At 37.7% G+C, this 18,048-nt stretch overlaps 1 protein-coding gene across 5 annotated transcripts in view; it reads right to left on the minus strand.

Annotated features, from left to right (window-relative positions):
- Positions 1 to 18,048, minus strand: part of FARSB (phenylalanyl-tRNA synthetase subunit beta) — a 68,731-nt gene that overhangs the window by 38,635 nt on the left and 12,048 nt on the right. For all 5 annotated transcript variants that reach the window (XM_036857626.1, XM_036857627.1, XM_036857629.1 and 2 more), the window contains 11 exons: positions 17,570 to 17,639; positions 16,870 to 16,985; positions 12,328 to 12,478; positions 11,055 to 11,163; positions 9,732 to 9,802; positions 8,178 to 8,239; positions 7,185 to 7,236; positions 5,577 to 5,638; positions 5,096 to 5,303; positions 4,499 to 4,579; positions 612 to 704 (listed from right to left, as the gene is read on the minus strand). In XM_036857626.1, the coding sequence (XP_036713521.1) occupies positions 612 to 704; positions 4,499 to 4,579; positions 5,096 to 5,303; positions 5,577 to 5,638; positions 7,185 to 7,236; positions 8,178 to 8,239; positions 9,732 to 9,802; positions 11,055 to 11,163; positions 12,328 to 12,478; positions 16,870 to 16,985; positions 17,570 to 17,639 (1,075 nt within the window). The remainder of the gene's footprint in view (positions 1 to 611; positions 705 to 4,498; positions 4,580 to 5,095; positions 5,304 to 5,576; positions 5,639 to 7,184; positions 7,237 to 8,177; positions 8,240 to 9,731; positions 9,803 to 11,054; positions 11,164 to 12,327; positions 12,479 to 16,869; positions 16,986 to 17,569; positions 17,640 to 18,048) is intronic.

Raw genomic sequence — 18,048 nt, forward strand, 5'->3', positions numbered from 1 at the left:
CGGCATGTGGGATCTTCCCGGACCAGGGCTCGAACCCGTGTCCCCTGCATTAGCAGGCAGATTCTCAACCACTGCGCCACCAGGGAAGCCCAACGTTTACTATTAAGGGAGTATCATTCTCATTTAAATATTCCTAACCTCCACATGAAACTGCCAATAAACTAGACAATTACAATGAAAGGCACAGTCAGCATGGTCCAGAACTGGCATAACGACTTATTTCAAAGTAAAAGACTTAATGGAGGTACTGGGAACAGGTGTAGTTTCACTTATTACAAATGGGTGGAAAAGAGATGAAACCTGAAAATAGTATTAAAAAAAAAAAAATCAATTGTGAAATGGAAAGTTCAGACAAGAAAGGCTGGGCTAGGTATAGGTAGCACAAAGCAAGTTAGAACCGCCTATAAGGTTAATCAAGAAAAGATTATAAAATGTTTAAAGAATTTTTGTCAGTAATGTATGTAAGAACCAAATATAAACCTATCCAAGAAGAAATTCTAAAGAAGCTCCATGATTTTGCCATTTGAGATAAAATAACTGAAGAGACTTTTCATAACTCATGTACTGCCTCTCAGTTTTTACCCAAATTCTTAACTACTTAAAACTCTTACCTGAAATTCAGCTGTTTTAGGATTACTTATGAGGACTGCCTTTGTTGCAGAGATATGCAAACCCAGTTTATCAGCAATATCTTCTTGGGAGCACTAAGAAATACATAAAAATAGATCAATATGGAAAAGCAATGACTAAATCCAATATAAAAAGTATTTAACGCTGTAAGAACTTTTGATGGCCTCATGGCAATGTAGATTATATAAAGTAAGCTAAGAATAAGCTGAGAATAAACATATATCAATTAAATTCAGGTCCACAGCAGATGCAATTTAACATTAATAATTCTCTTACAATGAGTTCTAACCACGATGCAGAGCTAAAGTACATTTTTCACATGGAGCTGGTGGTATAACCTGTACTTGGGCCCCCTTAAGCTAGCCTCCCATTGACCTTACCAGTCTAGTCTCCTACAATCCCCTACTCATTCCCTGAATTGTACACTTTTCCCTACCTTTACCTGAAATGCCCTCCCTGCCCGACTTGCTGCCACCCCGCCCCCTGCAAGATTCTACTTAAAAGACATCTCTTCCACCACTTCCATAAAAATAACCCTAATGACTCCAGTCGGAAATTCTCTCTCCCTCCTTGGTGTTCATATGACTTTCTGTTTTGACTACTATTGTAACCTCTGCAAAATCTGTACTGACTTGTGACAGAATGGTGCGACTAAGAGCAGAATTCAAATGACCTCAACGATGTCACTTAACTTCAGTGCATATGTGCTTGATAAAGCTCTGGGTAATGAGCAAAATCCTAAGCACTCACCCACCAGAAAGAGAAAGACGCCTGTCACCCTCAAGAACCAGGATGGGAGGCAGAATTCTGAAAATAAAACTCAATGACTATGAGATACAGCAAGTCTTTATCTCAATGACTATGAGATAAAGCAAATACACTACTTGGCACAAACTAAGGGATCAAAAAATATTAATGATGATAATTAATGTCATTATTAAGAATAAACAATTATCACATATATTAATGTTAACGTTTGAAAGAGTTTAAAACTTAACATGAAAACTGATGTACCATCAGTTACTCTTTTCTATTTTCCAACATTAGGTTGGAAAATAGAAAACTGTCCTCAAGGACTAGTGGTCTGTATTTCACTTAGAAAAAAAGAATGGGTTTAGATCCATTTTATGCCAATGCCAGTTCTAATGACTTCTGCCTTGCTCTTTCAGGAAGGATTCTGAAGACACATCCAGGCACAGCAGAAAAGAGCTCCCTGCACCGCCATAGCTGCAGCAGTGGAGAATGGCAGCAGGCATGCTGGGAATAACCATTTTTTCCTCCATAACATGGAGGAGTTTTAATAACAAGATTTAGACATAATGTGACCAATTAGGAAATGCAATTTACATGATGCAATCTATTCTCAAACAGAACTAGTACTGTCTGTATCAAAGAAAAAGAGGCCCCACAGACACGTGGCTACACAGTTAGGTATCTGAGTGACCTTGCACTTTATCATGATGATGGACCATAAGGGATAGAGGTAAGAAGCAATTTAAATCAGGTATCCTGAAGTGGCAGTAGCTGGTATACAGGATGAAATGTTTATAAGTGTTCATATTTATGTGTTTATTTTAAATAAACACATTTACTTGTTAGAAAAAATAGAATAAGTAAACGAAGCCCATAGTTTTTACAAATATTATTCTTAAATAAGGCTGAAGTAGGCTTTTAGTTTTAAAAGTGAGCTAATTTAAATGAAAATATTAAAACTGGTATGCAGATATAGCAAAAATCATGATGATGATATGTGAATTACTTACACCTGGGAAGTCAAGGGCTGGGTTTTAGGAAGAGAAGGGCTGTTACTCTTGTGCAAAACTAGATATAAGGCTCAGTGATGTTTAGGTTTGCTTATAAAGTATGTAACTTTATAAATACCTTTCATGTTGAAATTCCTATAGGAAAACTGTTACTACAAATCTGAGACTCTCTAGCACCTAACTCTGACCCCCGCCCTGCCCCACCCCACTGTGATAAATGTGTTGAAGTGACCTTGGACAACTGAACAGACTGTTTCTGGCACTCCTGGTGGGACAGTTCAGTCACAGGCCTGGGGTACAGATAGACCTGTGCTGGAATCCCTGGTCCACAGCCAATTGGCTGTGCGAAGTGGGACAAGTTACCTCAATTAACTGCTGTGTAAGACAGAAACACCTACTTCACAGGGCTGCACTGAGAGATGGAATCATGTACATAAAGCCCTTTGTGGAAGACAAACTCTCTCTGCAGAGTACCTACTTGTCAGGAGGCAGAGCACGTGCTCCCCCTTAGATGCGTGGGGCTACATAGTTACAAAATCAACTCCTTTGCCACTTAATTATAAAAAATAGAATACATTTCTAAAAAAACAGAATACATTTCCTTATGCTATTTTTTGTATATCAGTTCACATGAAATCACTGCTGCTCCTGACTGCATATGCATGTGTGGTACATATATGAATGACATGGTACTCAAACCTAGCATTCAGTCTGACATAACAGAAAAGCACTCCTCAAGAAGTCAAAAGGCCAGATTCTGGTCACGGTTCTCCTGCTGTCTGTGTAAACTTTGCTGGGTACTTATCCTCTCTCAGCCTCCGGCTTCCTCACTGGTACAGTGCCTGGCATATAACAGATGTTCCATAAATGTTGTTGAATAAAACATTTCTAAACCAGAAAAAGGAAGGTGTTGGGACTTCCCTGGTCGTGCAGTGGTTAAGAATCCGCCTGCCAACGCAGGAGACACGGGTTCGAGCCCTGGTCCAAGAAGATCCCACATGCCGCAGAGCAACTAAGCCCGTGCGCCACAACTACTGAGCCTGCGCTCTAGAGCCCGAGCGCCACAACTACTGAGCCCGTGTGCCACAACTACTGAAGCCCACGCGCCTAGAGCCTGTGCTCCACAACAAGAGAAGCCACCGCAACGAGAAGCCCGTGCACCGCAATGAAGAGTAGCCCCCGCTCGCCACAACTAGAGAAAGCCTGCGCGCAGCAAAGAAGACCCAACGCAGCCAAAAATAAATAAAATAAAATAAAATAATTTAAAAAAAAAAGATTAAAGAAAAAAAAGAAAAAGGAAGGTGTTGAACTAGATCTGGAAGGTCCCTTCCAGTAGGAACATCCTGTGAATTACAAAGGCTCAATAAAGTGATGTGAGAGAGGCTACATCTCCCCACCAGCCCTCTGTGTACTGGTCGTGATTCCCACCACTGCCTTCCGTAAACACCTTAAAAGACTGAGACGTTTAGAGCTGGAATTGCGTTGGGGGGAGCTTTCCTGGTTGTTTTGGTTTTTGCCTTACATCGTTAAGCTGAAATGGACTTGAATGGTCAAGAAGTACACTGCGGGCACCACAGCACAGCTCAGCAAGAGAGAGAAAGAAACTACAAATTGCAGACACATTTCGATATCTTCAAATGCTCGATCTGCTGGGGGAGGGAGATTTCTGTCTGATTTTGTAATAAAACTCATTTCCTGACTTAGGCCTTTCATGTCAGCTTTTCAACTCAAAGCAAATGTCTGTGAACATGTTCAAAGACAAAGAAACAGGCTTAACGTGGAGCAGTCCACAAGCCCTTAGCCAGGGCGGCATCTAGTGGGTACAGCCACAACCAAATTAAGACTAAAAATTCTAACGTAATAAATTTGGTTACGAACTTCATTGTGAACCCTCCACAACTACATGAAACTCTAAAATTTAGTCCTTCGTGCTTTTCTGCGACTAAAAAAAAGAAATCTTCATTTCTTTACCAGAAATTACACAATCTCAGGTAACAAAGTGTTCTTCATAACTTTTTATAAATTCATACAAGGAATCACAGAACAAGTAATTTGGAGAGTCAAAGAAAACAATCAGCAGGGCACAAAAAGCATGTACAACATACCAGAGCAAAGGTAAGTGCCTCAGTGAATCCAGCAGCTGCCATGTCGTGTCTCAGGAGTTCTGTGAGTTTATTTAGGGGAAACTGGGGGGAAGAAATTATTTCACCTCAGTAAAATTTCCCACTTTTTTTTATTAAAAAAAAAGAGAGAGATTTATAGAAAACTTGTCACTTAAAGGAAACCACCCTTCCATCCTAATATGCCGCTCGTCCCACCATCTCCCCACCACACCGACCCCTCCCCATCACCTCACTACCCCAACACTCCTACCCAGACGTACAAACCCCCCGCTTCTACCTCTCCCGCACGCCACTTCTGCCTTCAGGCCCAGGATCAGAAAATGAATCTCCTACTTAGAGATGCAAGAAGGGCTCCAAACTCGAAACCTGTCTTTCTTCAAAGAACTAGTCATCACAGGTTTTCAACGTACTCTAATCAATCGGGCATCTGTTTTGCATCCTCTCCACAGCAAATGCCTCTCAGAGCAGAGCATGGCCAGTACTGCTTAATTCCTATGTTCTGTTTTTCTCGAAGCCTTCCTGGCATTCAATAATCAGCTTCTAACAATAAGGAGTGTTTATTTAAGGGTGCAATCTTACTTGATTAGCTATGGTGTATGTTTTCGGGAGAGTCATCTGAATGTTGTTATATCCATAAGCAATAGCTGCATCTTCTATGATATCACAGGCGTGGATAATGTCAGCTCTGGTCGGAGGGATTTCAATTTCAATCTGATTCCCATCGCCTATGACTTCTGACTTTAAACACATCCTGGTCAGAAGCTTGGCAAGATTTTCTGGAGTTTCTCTGAAATAGGAACGTACAAACCATAAACTTCACTGGATTATTTAAAACATGTTTATATTTTGTTTTAAAATATGCTACTACCTGAAACCTGTCTTTGTGAATTCCAATAGACACCAGACATCCTAACTGATGTTCTATCGTCACTTATTACTCTGAAGGGATATCAAAATTCTCTCCAAGCATTTTTTCAGGGAAAATTAAGCAGTCATATGTGTACTTCATTCTTGAATTCTCTTCAACAGTAAATAAATAAATGAAGTTTTCAGAGCATACCTGATCCCAACTTTTTTGTTAATTAGATCAGCTCTCACCATCTCCTTTCGATAAGCCAGTTCCTTAGAGAGAAAAAGAGTTTGAGAAGCTGAAATCAGTCCTGCCAGATACAGCATTAGCCTCTTTCTAATTCAATTCATTATTGTTGTGGTTTCATTACCCTCCCAAGAAGTTGTCATTAGAGCCAGATATCAAAAATAAACTCAGTGGGCTTCAGGACATTATTTGCTACATTATATTCATATATGAACATTCTACTTGCTAGACAACTGGAACTGCTTGGAAATATTATAAAATGCCAAACATTTTTCTCTTTTACTTGGTCCATCACCATTCTCTTCAGCAAAACACTAGGTGCATTACATCATTTCTAAAATGCTTACAAATCCTGCTGAAGATTTTCAATTTCATCTCATGCAAGTAGGTATTTATGACCAAGAATAATTCATGTGTCATACTGTACTATCCATCATACTAAATCTAAGAGTGTTATGAAGTCATTCCTTTCCTATCATTTTTTTCAGGTGGGGAAAAGCAACTATGCCCCAGTCCTGGCTATCAATCTGCTCCAGGAGAGAGCCGGGCTGGGAGTGTCTCACGAATTAGTACTCACTCTCCTTCGAACAGTACGTAACTCTACCATGTGAGATAGGAACAAACACACATAAAATCCAGGCTTTTCAGCAACGTTGGAAACATACTTATGAGTATTTCTTATCACAAAATTACTCTCAAAATTGTAACCGCCACTAGCAAAAAGGCCGTAAATTAAAAAACCTGTTTGGACTCAGGTAAGGACAATGGGCTTGCTATGCAAAACGCAATTCTCAGAGCAGAAGCATCATTATCACCTGAGTGCAGCCGCCACCATGTAAAGAAGCCCAAGCTAGCCTGCTGGATGAGAGGCACCGGGCCTGTTCACCTCACTGCCAAGACGCAGACAAGTCAGTGAGGCCACCCCAGGTCATCCAGCCGCTAGCCTACCAACCAGCTGGAGCCTAGCAGAGATTAGCCCAGCCAGTCCCGACCAGAACTACCCAGCTGACCGCCAGAATCATGACATAAACAAATGATCGTTGTTTGAAGTTAGTAAATCTTGGGGTGGTTTGTGACATAACAAAAGCTAACTGATAACAGCAATTGAAATCAATTTTTTAAAAAACTGCTACTGGGACTTCCCTGGCAGTCCAGTGGTTTGGAGGGCTGACTAACCTTAAAAGGGGTGAAACTATAAATTACCTAGGTACCTAGTTAATAAGGGAATAAACCACAGGAATTATGGCCATATAATGCTGTGGTATAATGTAGTGGGTTGGGAGTGAAGTGTGGTATAATATAGTGTGTTGGGCTTAAATCCTAGCTCCACCACTGAATGGTAATAGGCAAGCTATTTAACATCTCAAGGTCAAGGGCCTAATGATAGCACCCACCCTCATAGGGTGAATGTGAGGATTAAATCCATGTAATACACACAGTATAGTGCCTGGCATGTAGGTAGGTGGATGCACAGATAGAAAGACCAAAAGCACTCTATAGCTATTATTATTATTAACGTCACTGCTGTTGTCAAAGTCATCATCATCATCAAGTCACTTCTTCTATACTCACTGGAAAGGTATGTAATTTTCCATTAGGAAAAACTACCTCAGCTGCTTCAACCCTGAAAACAAAAAGCCAGAAATAAAATTAAATATAAATAAAAATAAAACTTAAGGGGAAAAAAGGGCCATAAATTCTAAAAATGTGTGTGGTTGACAAAACTTTCACTTGGTCTACAACTGCAGCCTCAACACATTCAATCTATTCACATTCCAACACTGCTGTCTGGATTAATCCTCCCATACACAACATTACTATTCCATTTCCTGTGGCTCCCATGTCTCTTCAGGCAGCACCCACTTGATAAGTTTATCTTCCAGTCCTGCAAAGCATGCATCCTTGATGAACACCTTGCCAATACGGACACACACATTCCAGGCTTTACCAGGGTCACGCTGTTACACATTGAAAGCTGACTGATACAACCACTAAAATGCAAATCAATTTAAAAAAATAACCAACACTGCCCATACAATTTCAGTCATGCTTTCTACAGTTATACATTTATTTTGAATTATAATACTCTAGAATAAACTATGAAGCTAGTACACAGTAAGGGCCATATAGGTTTGATAAGCAATTTTTTAAATAAAAAATTAGCTTTGGAACAAATACAGTAGTCTTATTAGTATATACAGGATATATGCTTTGCTCTTATATATGATTCTCTATCTTTGTTTAGCTGTTCCTTCTGCTGTTTCTCCATGCTCAGTCTCAAATCCTTAAATACAGCTTAAATTTCATTGCCTCCATGAGGTCTACCCAGATTGCCCCAGCTAGCAGTAACTTGCCCTTACAGACGGCCAGACCATCACTGAAACTTTTTAAGGTACTTATCACTTTTTACTTTATACATTATTTGTTCATGTCTAAGCTCCCTAAAGAGATTATATATTCTAGTTACAGGAACCACATATTTCATCTTTATATTTAGCACAAGGCCTTAGTGCTCTGACTTCAGAACAACAGGCCATCATCGATAAAGATGCCGAACGAACTTACGTAAATTGATTCTCACAATATTCACTGAACGTGGTAACAATGATATCAAGAACTATTTTTGCCTGCAAAGGAGAAAAACAAATATTATGGTAACCCATAAATATACTTTCTTCCATCAGCTGGAAATGAATTAATATTTAATATAATTTAGTCTCCAAACATCTAAAACTGTATCTGTATATATAAATTTTAAAGAAAGAAGTGGAGTAAAAACTCTTGAGCTTGAGAGGCCCTGACCTTATGTTCAGGTGTTCTGCATTTATGCGGTTCTCTGACAGTTACAATCCATGACTGAGACAAATCATCTATTTCCCCACCCCCTCCCTTGGGTTGAGCAAATTTTAAGAAAGACAGATGGCTAACTACGGCGGTAAACCTTATCAGTCTCATAAGTTTCTGCAGCCAGATGTCAGACTCCTGGCCCAAGCACTTACTAGCAGTCTGATTTTGCCCTTACTTAATTACTGTCTTTGTACCTTTGTTAGTTTGTTAAGTAGAGATAATAAAAGTTCCTACCTCATTTGGTTAATATCAGGATTAAGAGTATGAGTGTGTGTGTGTGTGTGTATAAAACACATAGAGCAATGCCTGGTACATAGTGAAGGCCATATAGATTTGTTAATTTATTTTTTTAATTAAAAGAAAAAATACAGTAACCTTATTGGGATATATGCTTTGCTTTTATACATACTTCACTCATATACAAGCTTCAGAAAAGATATCCAAGGTCTGCTAATGTGCAAATTTAAAAAAAGTTTTTAACAGGAAAAGCTATATTACCCTGACAATACTTCTGAAGGCACATATGGTATATAAAAGTTATAAATGAAATATCTTACAATGATCTCCAATCCTGTAAGATGTATGTGAATGCCATTTATCTGCCCTACTTCTATACTCCAGCCTTCTGCCATTCAAGTTTACCTTTCTTAATCTGCTTAATTGCCACCTCACTCTATGGCTTCCTTAACATTTGTAAAGAAAAAATATGCCACAAAAAAAAGCTTTCATAACAATCCAATCTAATATATAGTGATGAAAAGTGACTGAACGATTAGTATTCTACATATTCTAGACATCTTTGTGTGTATAAACCCTTTATCAATTTGCTAAATAAAACCTGATAGCCAGTTGGTTTTAATTTTTTTTTTTACCAAGTACACAAAGGTACGAAATTAGTCAGCATTCAAACTAAGCCAACTAAGATGAACACTTTATACAGATGGCATTATAATGTATATCCCATTCTCTGTTTTACAGTAATGTATTTGGCTAATTCTCTCACAAGATGACAAGTTCCCTGAGGTCAAGAACATGTAACTCATTATTAAATTCATGGCATTGGAAAGATAGTAGGTGCTCACTAAACATTTGTCAACTGAATGAAATCACCTTAACCAAAGTACAGAAGAGCTACCTCTTTCTAATTTTCTAAATGGCTAAAGTATGCCCCCACCTACAAAATAAACATATTTTAAAGTTTAGCACATGGTCTTGGCCCAGAAGTAAAAATCTACCCTGACAGTACAAAAATAGAAAAAAAGTTTTGTTTACCTTAGTAAAGTCAGTCCCTGTGCATTCAATAAATATATTTCTAGTATTTACTGTTATTTTGGAATGATTTCCTGCAACAAACACAAAACAATAATGACAAAACAATCAGTTTCAGAAATAAAAGTGCAAGAAAAAGCTCTACAAAACAGAAACTACATTTTAATTTAGAACATAATATAAGCTGACACCTCAGAGGTAAGGAGATACACAACTTTTATTCTAAGCTCCCATTATAAGCTGGAGAATAAAGATAAAATAAAAACAAGGCTTTACTGAGTGCATTCCACACGTAGGGTGCTTAACAGAAGTTGTCTCATCTCATTTTCACCACGATCTATGACAGGGCTGCAGGCAGGACAACTAAGATTCAGAGATTAAGCTCACTGAACATGATCACAGCTATTAAGCGGCAAGGCTAAGATCTGGGTTTGGATCTGGCTCACTCCGAAGCCCACTATGAGTACTAGAGTCCAAGATCTTGAGGAGGAAAAGAGTCTCCTTCCCATCATGAATCAACTGAACCCCCTTCTCACCTCCAGAAGAGCAAACATCTATGGCTTTGACATCACTAAATTTTGTAAATACGTTCAAGTTGCGTCTTCAACAAAAGCTTCAGAAAGGAGTTAAGAGGGTAAAATTCAGTTTTAAGGGCTTCCCTGGTGGCGCAGTGGTTGAGAAAACGCCTGCCAATGCAGGGGACACGGGTTCGAGCCCTGGTCTGGGAAGATCCCACATGCCACGGAGCAACTAGGCCCGTGAGCCACAACTGCTGAGCCTGCGCGTCTGGAGCCTGTGCTCCGCAACAAGAGAGGCCGCGATAATGAGAGGCCCGCGCACCGCGATGAAGAGTGGTCCCCACTTGCCGCAACTAGAGAAAGCCCTCGCACAGAAACAGACCCAACACAGCCATAAATAAATAAATTAATTAATTAAAAAAAAAAAAAAAAATTCAGTTTTAAAATTTTAATTTAACTATAAAACAGCAGGCCAGACAGAATTTGACTTTAAGTTTAACTAAATGAATTACCTGCTAAAACCAAAATATCAACATCCTTTGGAGGAATATGACAGAATCCAGAGACTAGCACCAGAAAATATTTATAAACTTATAAATATGTATACATTTATAAATTACATAAAAATCACCAGTAAAATACTGAAAAATGAATGAAAAGAACTATTACAATAAAATCCACAAAAGACCTGAGATTCTCAGATTGAGTCGTCTGATTGATTCAGTCAAGTCTATTGAGAATTCCACAGAAATGATAAAGAATAAGAGGGAAACAGCCAAAAACCTATGGTGCTTCAGAAATAACTCACCATTGATGACTGGAGGCATTGAAAGGACGACACCGTTGCTATCATAGATAACCGGATACAGAGGTTTATTTTCAATTATATGTAAATAATGTTTAAGGTGGTTGTCAGTCTGAAAAAAAATTAAGTCAAACAAAATTAGCTTTTTATTTCTGTCACCGTAATTAGTTTACATACCTACCTAGCATAAAAAGAGGGGGGAAAATCAGAAAAACAATAAAACAGCCCCCAAAGTTTTAAATGTATAATGTTTTCTAATGTAAACTAATATCTCAGAATCCTTATACAGCCTCATTTCCTACTGGGGAAAGATAAGACCGCAACCGTTTTTCAAGACTGAAAACAGACTTGCAGAGTAATCCTGAATCACCTTAAGCAAAACACAAACCATACAAAACTATTTAGATAAATAGGAAGAAATCACTTGCAAATCAGGTCAATGATAATAGCTGCTTTTTCCAAATGATACCCACCTCTTTTACTATTTATTAAATGCAATTTAAAGTGACTACTGAATTCACTTTCACTGCTGGACTCTAAAGTGCTAATCGTGGGAGGCAGATGCTTTTTAATAGTGCATGCTACAAAAAAACTAGCTAAATCTCATTGTTCCTTATATTTGAATGAGTTTTAGTTATACCTAAATACGAATATTACAATGCGGTATGACCTACTTCAATGGATCTCAATCCTGGCTGTACGTTAAAAACATCTGAGAGGATAAAAGTAATAACAGGGCTTCCCTGGTGGCGCAGTGGTTGAGTCTGCCTGTCAATGCAGGGACATGGGTTCGATCCCTGGCCTGGGAAGATCCCACATGCCGCAGAGCAACTAAGCCTGTGCGCCACAACTACTGAGCCTGTGCTCTAGAGCCCACGAGCCACAACTACTGAGCCTGCGTGCCACAACTACTGAAGCCCACGTGCCTAGAGCCCGTGGTCCACAACAAGAGAAGCCACGACAATGAGAAGCCCACACACTGCAACAAAGAGTAGCCCCCGCTCACCACAACTAGAAAAGCCTGCGCACAGCAACGAAGACCCAACACAGCCATACACACATACATACATACATACATATATAAATAAATAAAAGTAATAATAAACAAAACTATGCCCAGACCTCACTCTAGAGCAAAGGAATCAGTATCTCTGGGTTGGAGCCCAGACACTGCTATTTTTTCAAGCACTCATTTTATTGCCCTAATTAAGACTTGATTTGGGAGGAATTTCATGATTTATCCAGAGCTATTACATTAACATAAAAGAACGTTTACCTTGTATATGTTCATCAGTTCACAGGCTGTATACTCCTTGGTCTTATTTAGAGGCTTGAATTTGATATCGGAAGGTTTCTTCGCAGTATAAGTAAATGGGCCTGACAAAGTGTCCAAGTCATGGGTACCAATAGCAACCAAGGCTCTTTTCCTAAATGTGGAGACAGAGAGAAAGAGAAACAGAAAACGATTTGAATATCTCAAAGCAGAAACTCTAAAGATAACATAGAGTACAGGTTTTTTATTTTTAGACACTTCCTTAAAATAGCCTGTTACTACTATATAGCACCTTTACAACCATTAAAAATTATGAGAAATATAAATATAAAGCTACTTCAAACACATTATTTCAGCAGCTGAAGTAAATCCCTTCCACTATGTTTTCCCTAGTACTATGTTATTAGGACGTTTTCAAAGTCAACATACCCTTTACCTTCTTTTAATCTATTTCCTCTAGTGTCCTCAAGTAAACATAAATCTTTTATTAAATTAGAATAAACTACCAAAAAACTCCTGTGTTTTTTTGCTTTTCCATATTTTCCTAAATTTCCTGTCACATAGCTATATTGCTTTATTAATGGAAATTATTTAGTTTTAAGGACTGTGAATTATACTTAAAATTTAATATGTAAGGAAATTTCAAGAGCTATTAATTTCATTTGTTCTACAGTTTACCTGTAAGGGATTTAAGGTAATTTTAGGAACTTAAAGCAAGATACAAAGTAGGAGAGAAAGAAACAGAAGTAGGGATATAAAACGAAGCCAGAAACAATGTTGATACTAAATTAGAATTTCAAAGCTTACAGTCTTATCACAGAGGGTCACAAATTTGGCTCTAAGCTTTCCAAAAGACAATTCAAAAAGAGAAACCTGGTCAGAATTTATGATGTTCTAAAGAATTCTTAAAACGTGTTTTAGACTATGTGTACATATATTCGAATATGTATGCATAACCACAATTAAATATCAAATGGATAAAAGAATTAGTAATCAAGGGATGTGTTAAAGTCCATATTACATGAACTATGACATAGTTTTTAAAATTTGTAAGAAACAAATTTTGGTCAACCTCAAATTAACACAACATTGTAAACCAACTATACTGAATAAAATAAATTAAAAGAAAAATTTTTTTTGGTCAAACTCCAAGACAGGTGACTAGAACTTTAATAAATATGGGTAAATTGAACAGAGTTGTTGACAAGCCTAAAGGAGATGTTACTTTACTCAATGAGTTACATGTTTATATACTAGCATAGGTAGAAATATACATGGTTCAGTAAGTTTAGATAAATTAATAATTGACAAATTCATAGGTAAGAAAGTCCATGTTTTCTTGGACATTAATATTGGTTTCTTAATCCTGAAACAGCACCTCAAAATGTCACTAAATTTCAACTTCAAACCACAAAAAAACAAATTCCGGATTAATCAAAGAGCTATGCATTTTGAAAAACAAAAGGCAAACATACATACACACACACACACACACACACACACACACACACACACTGAACCATAAAAATTATTCAAAGAAAATATAGGAGAACAATGCTTAAAACCGTGGAGTAGAACATCCCTTCTTAAGACACAAAACATAAAAGTCATATAGGAAGACTGACAAACTTGACTATATCCAAACTGTAAACTTTATACAACCAAAAGACCCCAAAAGTCAAAAGACACACTGAGAGAAAAGGTCTACAACGTAGGTACAGAAAAGGATTAATATCCCAAATATAAAAAGATATGAAAACAAAAAATAGTCAGAAATCAAGATTTTACCTATTCTACTGGCAGAAATTTTATTAAAGTCTTGCTGTGAAAAAGCAGCAGCTCAAAGAACTGGGCAGAAAACTCTGCTGCTGCCAACTGCAGAGGTCTCATCTAGCCAAATGTTTCGAGTCTGAGTCAGGCTAAGTATTCAAGACCCTTTGCCTGCAACAGAAACCACTTCTCAGAGAAAAAGAGCAAAATAAGAGCCTCTTACATAACAAAATATTCTTTATGCAATCAAAAAGCAGTGCATATGAAAACAGAGAAACATGGCATACTCCACACGAACCAACCCATAAAAATCAATGCTAAGATGACTCAGATTTTCAAATCACCACACAGATTTTTAAAACGTTACTACTACTACCAAAAAAAAAAAAAAAGCCACCACAAAAAACATTCAAGAATTATGTGGAAAATATACACATAATGAACAGACGGGGAAATAACAGCCAAAAAAAGAGAAACTTTTTAAAAAGGAACCAAACAGATTCTATAGAGATGAACAATAAAATAACTGAAGTAAAAAGTTCACTGGACCCTTCTAGCCAAGATGGAGTAACAAAGACTAGATTTACACTCTTGCCTGATACAATCACAAAAGAGGCAAAACATATAAGATGACAGTTTCCATGGCTGGCACTGGAGATCAGGCTATGAAGGGCAGATGACAGACAGGAAACAGATAAGGCGAGTCCTACGCCTGCCCAGCTGACTGCCTGGAAGGGTTTCAAGCCACAGGGCAGGATACGGGGTCTGGCTAGAGCCCAGTGGACTCCCTAAGTTGAAGAGACACAGCTGAGAGCCTAGGGAGACAAAGACGGCCAGAGTTCACTGCACAGAGTACTGGGGAGGACAGAGCTACTCAGACAGAGAACTCTGAGATCTGCAGAGGGGCCCCCTCAAGAATTCAGCTGAGTATTAATCAGTGTGTGCATGTGAGGAAACCAGCCAAGGCCAGGGAAAGAACCATCCAAGGCAACGGTGCTCACACAGTCTGAAAACCTCACTCTTCATATGGCAATGGATAAACAGGAACAAGGTCTTGCCTCAGTAGTAAGGACTAACTAACCCTCGAGAGAACACTGCATGATCAACGAAAACAGAAAAACAGAGGAAAAAAGCAGAGAAAAGTCAATGAAACCAAAAGCTGGTTCTCTGAAAACTGATACACAACGATACACGCTGAAGTAACTGATGTGTACACTGATCTCTAGCTACACTGATCAAGGGGAAAAAAGAGAGAAGACACAGGAATGAAAGAGGTGATATTGATACAGATACTACAGATATTAAAGGATAATAAGGGAAGATCATGAACAACTTTTATGCCAGTAAATTTTATAATTTAAATGAAATAAATATATCTCTTGAAAAACGCAAATTAGGATTTACTGACTCTGGCACACCAGAGTATTAGGATGTGATTCATTCTCCCCTTAGAAAAAGCTCATGATTTCCAGAAATACTGCATAAAACAGAGCTTAAAGTCGAATTAAGTAAGGAAATGCCTTCCAATATAGATAAAAATTAGATTCTTCAAATGACCAGAACAGGTAACTGGGCTCAAGCACTTCCTAGCTATATCAGTGCTTGCCAGAAATCCTCTATCTTGTCCTATATTTTGAAACTATATTTAAATTCTTATTGTTTTGCTTAAGAATAACATATCTGCAAGATGACAAATAGATTATTTTTATTAAAGAACTTGGAATAAATGTTATTCAGAATCTGAGAAAAAGTTTCTTCTACGATGTATGCAAAAATATTTCAAGAAAAAGAAACCTCCTGAGCTTAACCACAGGTATTTTATTTTTTAAATATTTTTCACACCAGAAGAAAACGCCCAGGGTCCCCCCAACCCTGTCTCTAGACCATCCCTTACACAAAAGGCTCTTTTAGTTTCCATAGTTTACCAAATTGCAACTACTGCAATTATTAAAATATAAAAAATTTTTTCCATTTTTACTCAAGACATATATAACTGTTAATCATATCTTTGACTAGCATAACTTACGTTTATATATTTTAGTACCAACACAAAAAAACTTGGTATGTTAGCTAAAGGCTGACATTTCTTATCATCAGTAAATATATATTTTCTATTAGGATTTTTGAAATACTGGAATTAGTTCGAGGACTCCCATTGTTACCTTCCTCGACCTTTAGGAGTTCAGCAATTATATAGGTTTGAAGATCACCACACTAAAGGGAGCTGTATGGGAAATGATGTGTAGCAATGCCAAAGACAGAATAAGAAAATTCAGTTATTTAAAAGTCTCAAGTTTCACCTGTCGATTTATAATTATATTCACTCAAAAAATTAGATCAAGCCAAAAATTTTTGTCTATTTTTAAAATAAGTCATACTTCAAATTACCATGGTTTAATATTTAGTAGTATAATCCACTGTTAATGATTTGAACCAAAAAACAAAAACCAAGAAAATCTCTAGGACTAGATATTTCTTCTCTGTATAGTACTCAAAATATATCTTTATTTCTCCATGGATACACTATCTATAAGCAGTAACAAAGAGCTGTTTGGTGAAATTTAAACTTATTTAAATTTAAATTTAGTTAACTTTAAACTCTTGTTACTCCCACGTATGATTAATTTAGAAATGCTGTGAAAAAAGTCTACAGTGGAGGAAGAAAGAAAAGAGGGAGGGAAAGAGGAAGAGAAAAGGGAAGGGGAGGGAAGGAGGAGGGACAGGAAGGAGGAGGGAGAGCGGGAGGCAAGGAAGAGAGAAGATGCCGCCACAAACCTGCAAATGTTCTGATGTAACTTCTCCTGAAGTTCAATGAAGCTGTCATATCGATCTTTAGTAAACTTTATGTTTCGGAGAACCGCTGCAACAGCGTACGGGCGTATTTTAGCTGTCTGAAATTCGTTATATCATTAGAGATGGTAAATATTAAGGCTTTTCTTTGTAATATCATCTTGTAATAGAGAGTTAGCTGTCACAAATTTTCATTCAAACAAGTGTCTATTCATTCATTCAATCAACAGTAAGATATAGTGGTGATAGACAAAGTCACCGTCCTCATGCAATTTACATTTCAGCAAGATCTCTGAAAATTTACTGAATTACTGAGAAAAGAATTAACCCTTAAGTAGTTTGCTCGTAGTTAATATTTCTACCAAAATAGCCTTTCCCCAAAAGATTTTTTCTAAATTTTATTAATATACCACAATTTAAACAATTATATGTCAAATGTATTTTAAGCAAACATTTGGATGTTACTTTCCAAAATTATTCATGGAAAACAGATGCTGTGTTCCCTTTCACTTCTTGGTAAAAAACGAAATGACAATTTTTAAGAGCTAGAGGCTAAATATACATCCATTTTAGCAAGTGATCAAAGAAAACTACATTTGGCAGAAGGGTCACCTTTGTCCCACCTTATAGAGATATACACGAAAGAGATGTTTTTAAAAGAAAAATAAGAATGGATCCTTATTACCTCTTCTGTGATGATCAATTTCTGGATTTCTCCATTAGGCATTACCCGTTTATACACTGGAGCCTTTATCCTAAAATATTAAAACAAACTTGCTCATTATTAACCAAAACATTCGATAAACTAATTTATTCTGTGTATAGAAAGTACACAAAATGAACAGAACTAGGACAATGGGTTAAAGTTACAGCAAATCAAATTTGGGCTGAGTATTAAAAAAAAAAACAACCCAAAACCTAACAAACTGTCTAACATTTCTAGATGTCTAAAAATGGGCTAGGGGTTTCCCTGGTGGCGCAGTAGTTAAGAATCCGTCTGCCAATGCAGGGGACATGGGTTCGAGCCCTGGTCCGGGAGGATCCCAAGTGCCGCGGAGCACCTAAGCCCGTGCGCCACAACTACTGAGCCTGCGCTCTAGATCCCGTGAGCCACAACTACTGAGCCTGAGCTCTAGAGCCCGTGAGCCACAACTACTGAGCCTG

This window comes from Balaenoptera musculus, chromosome 7, assembly GCF_009873245.2.
Source record: "Balaenoptera musculus isolate JJ_BM4_2016_0621 chromosome 7, mBalMus1.pri.v3, whole genome shotgun sequence".
NCBI lineage: Eukaryota > Metazoa > Chordata > Mammalia > Artiodactyla > Balaenopteridae > Balaenoptera > Balaenoptera musculus.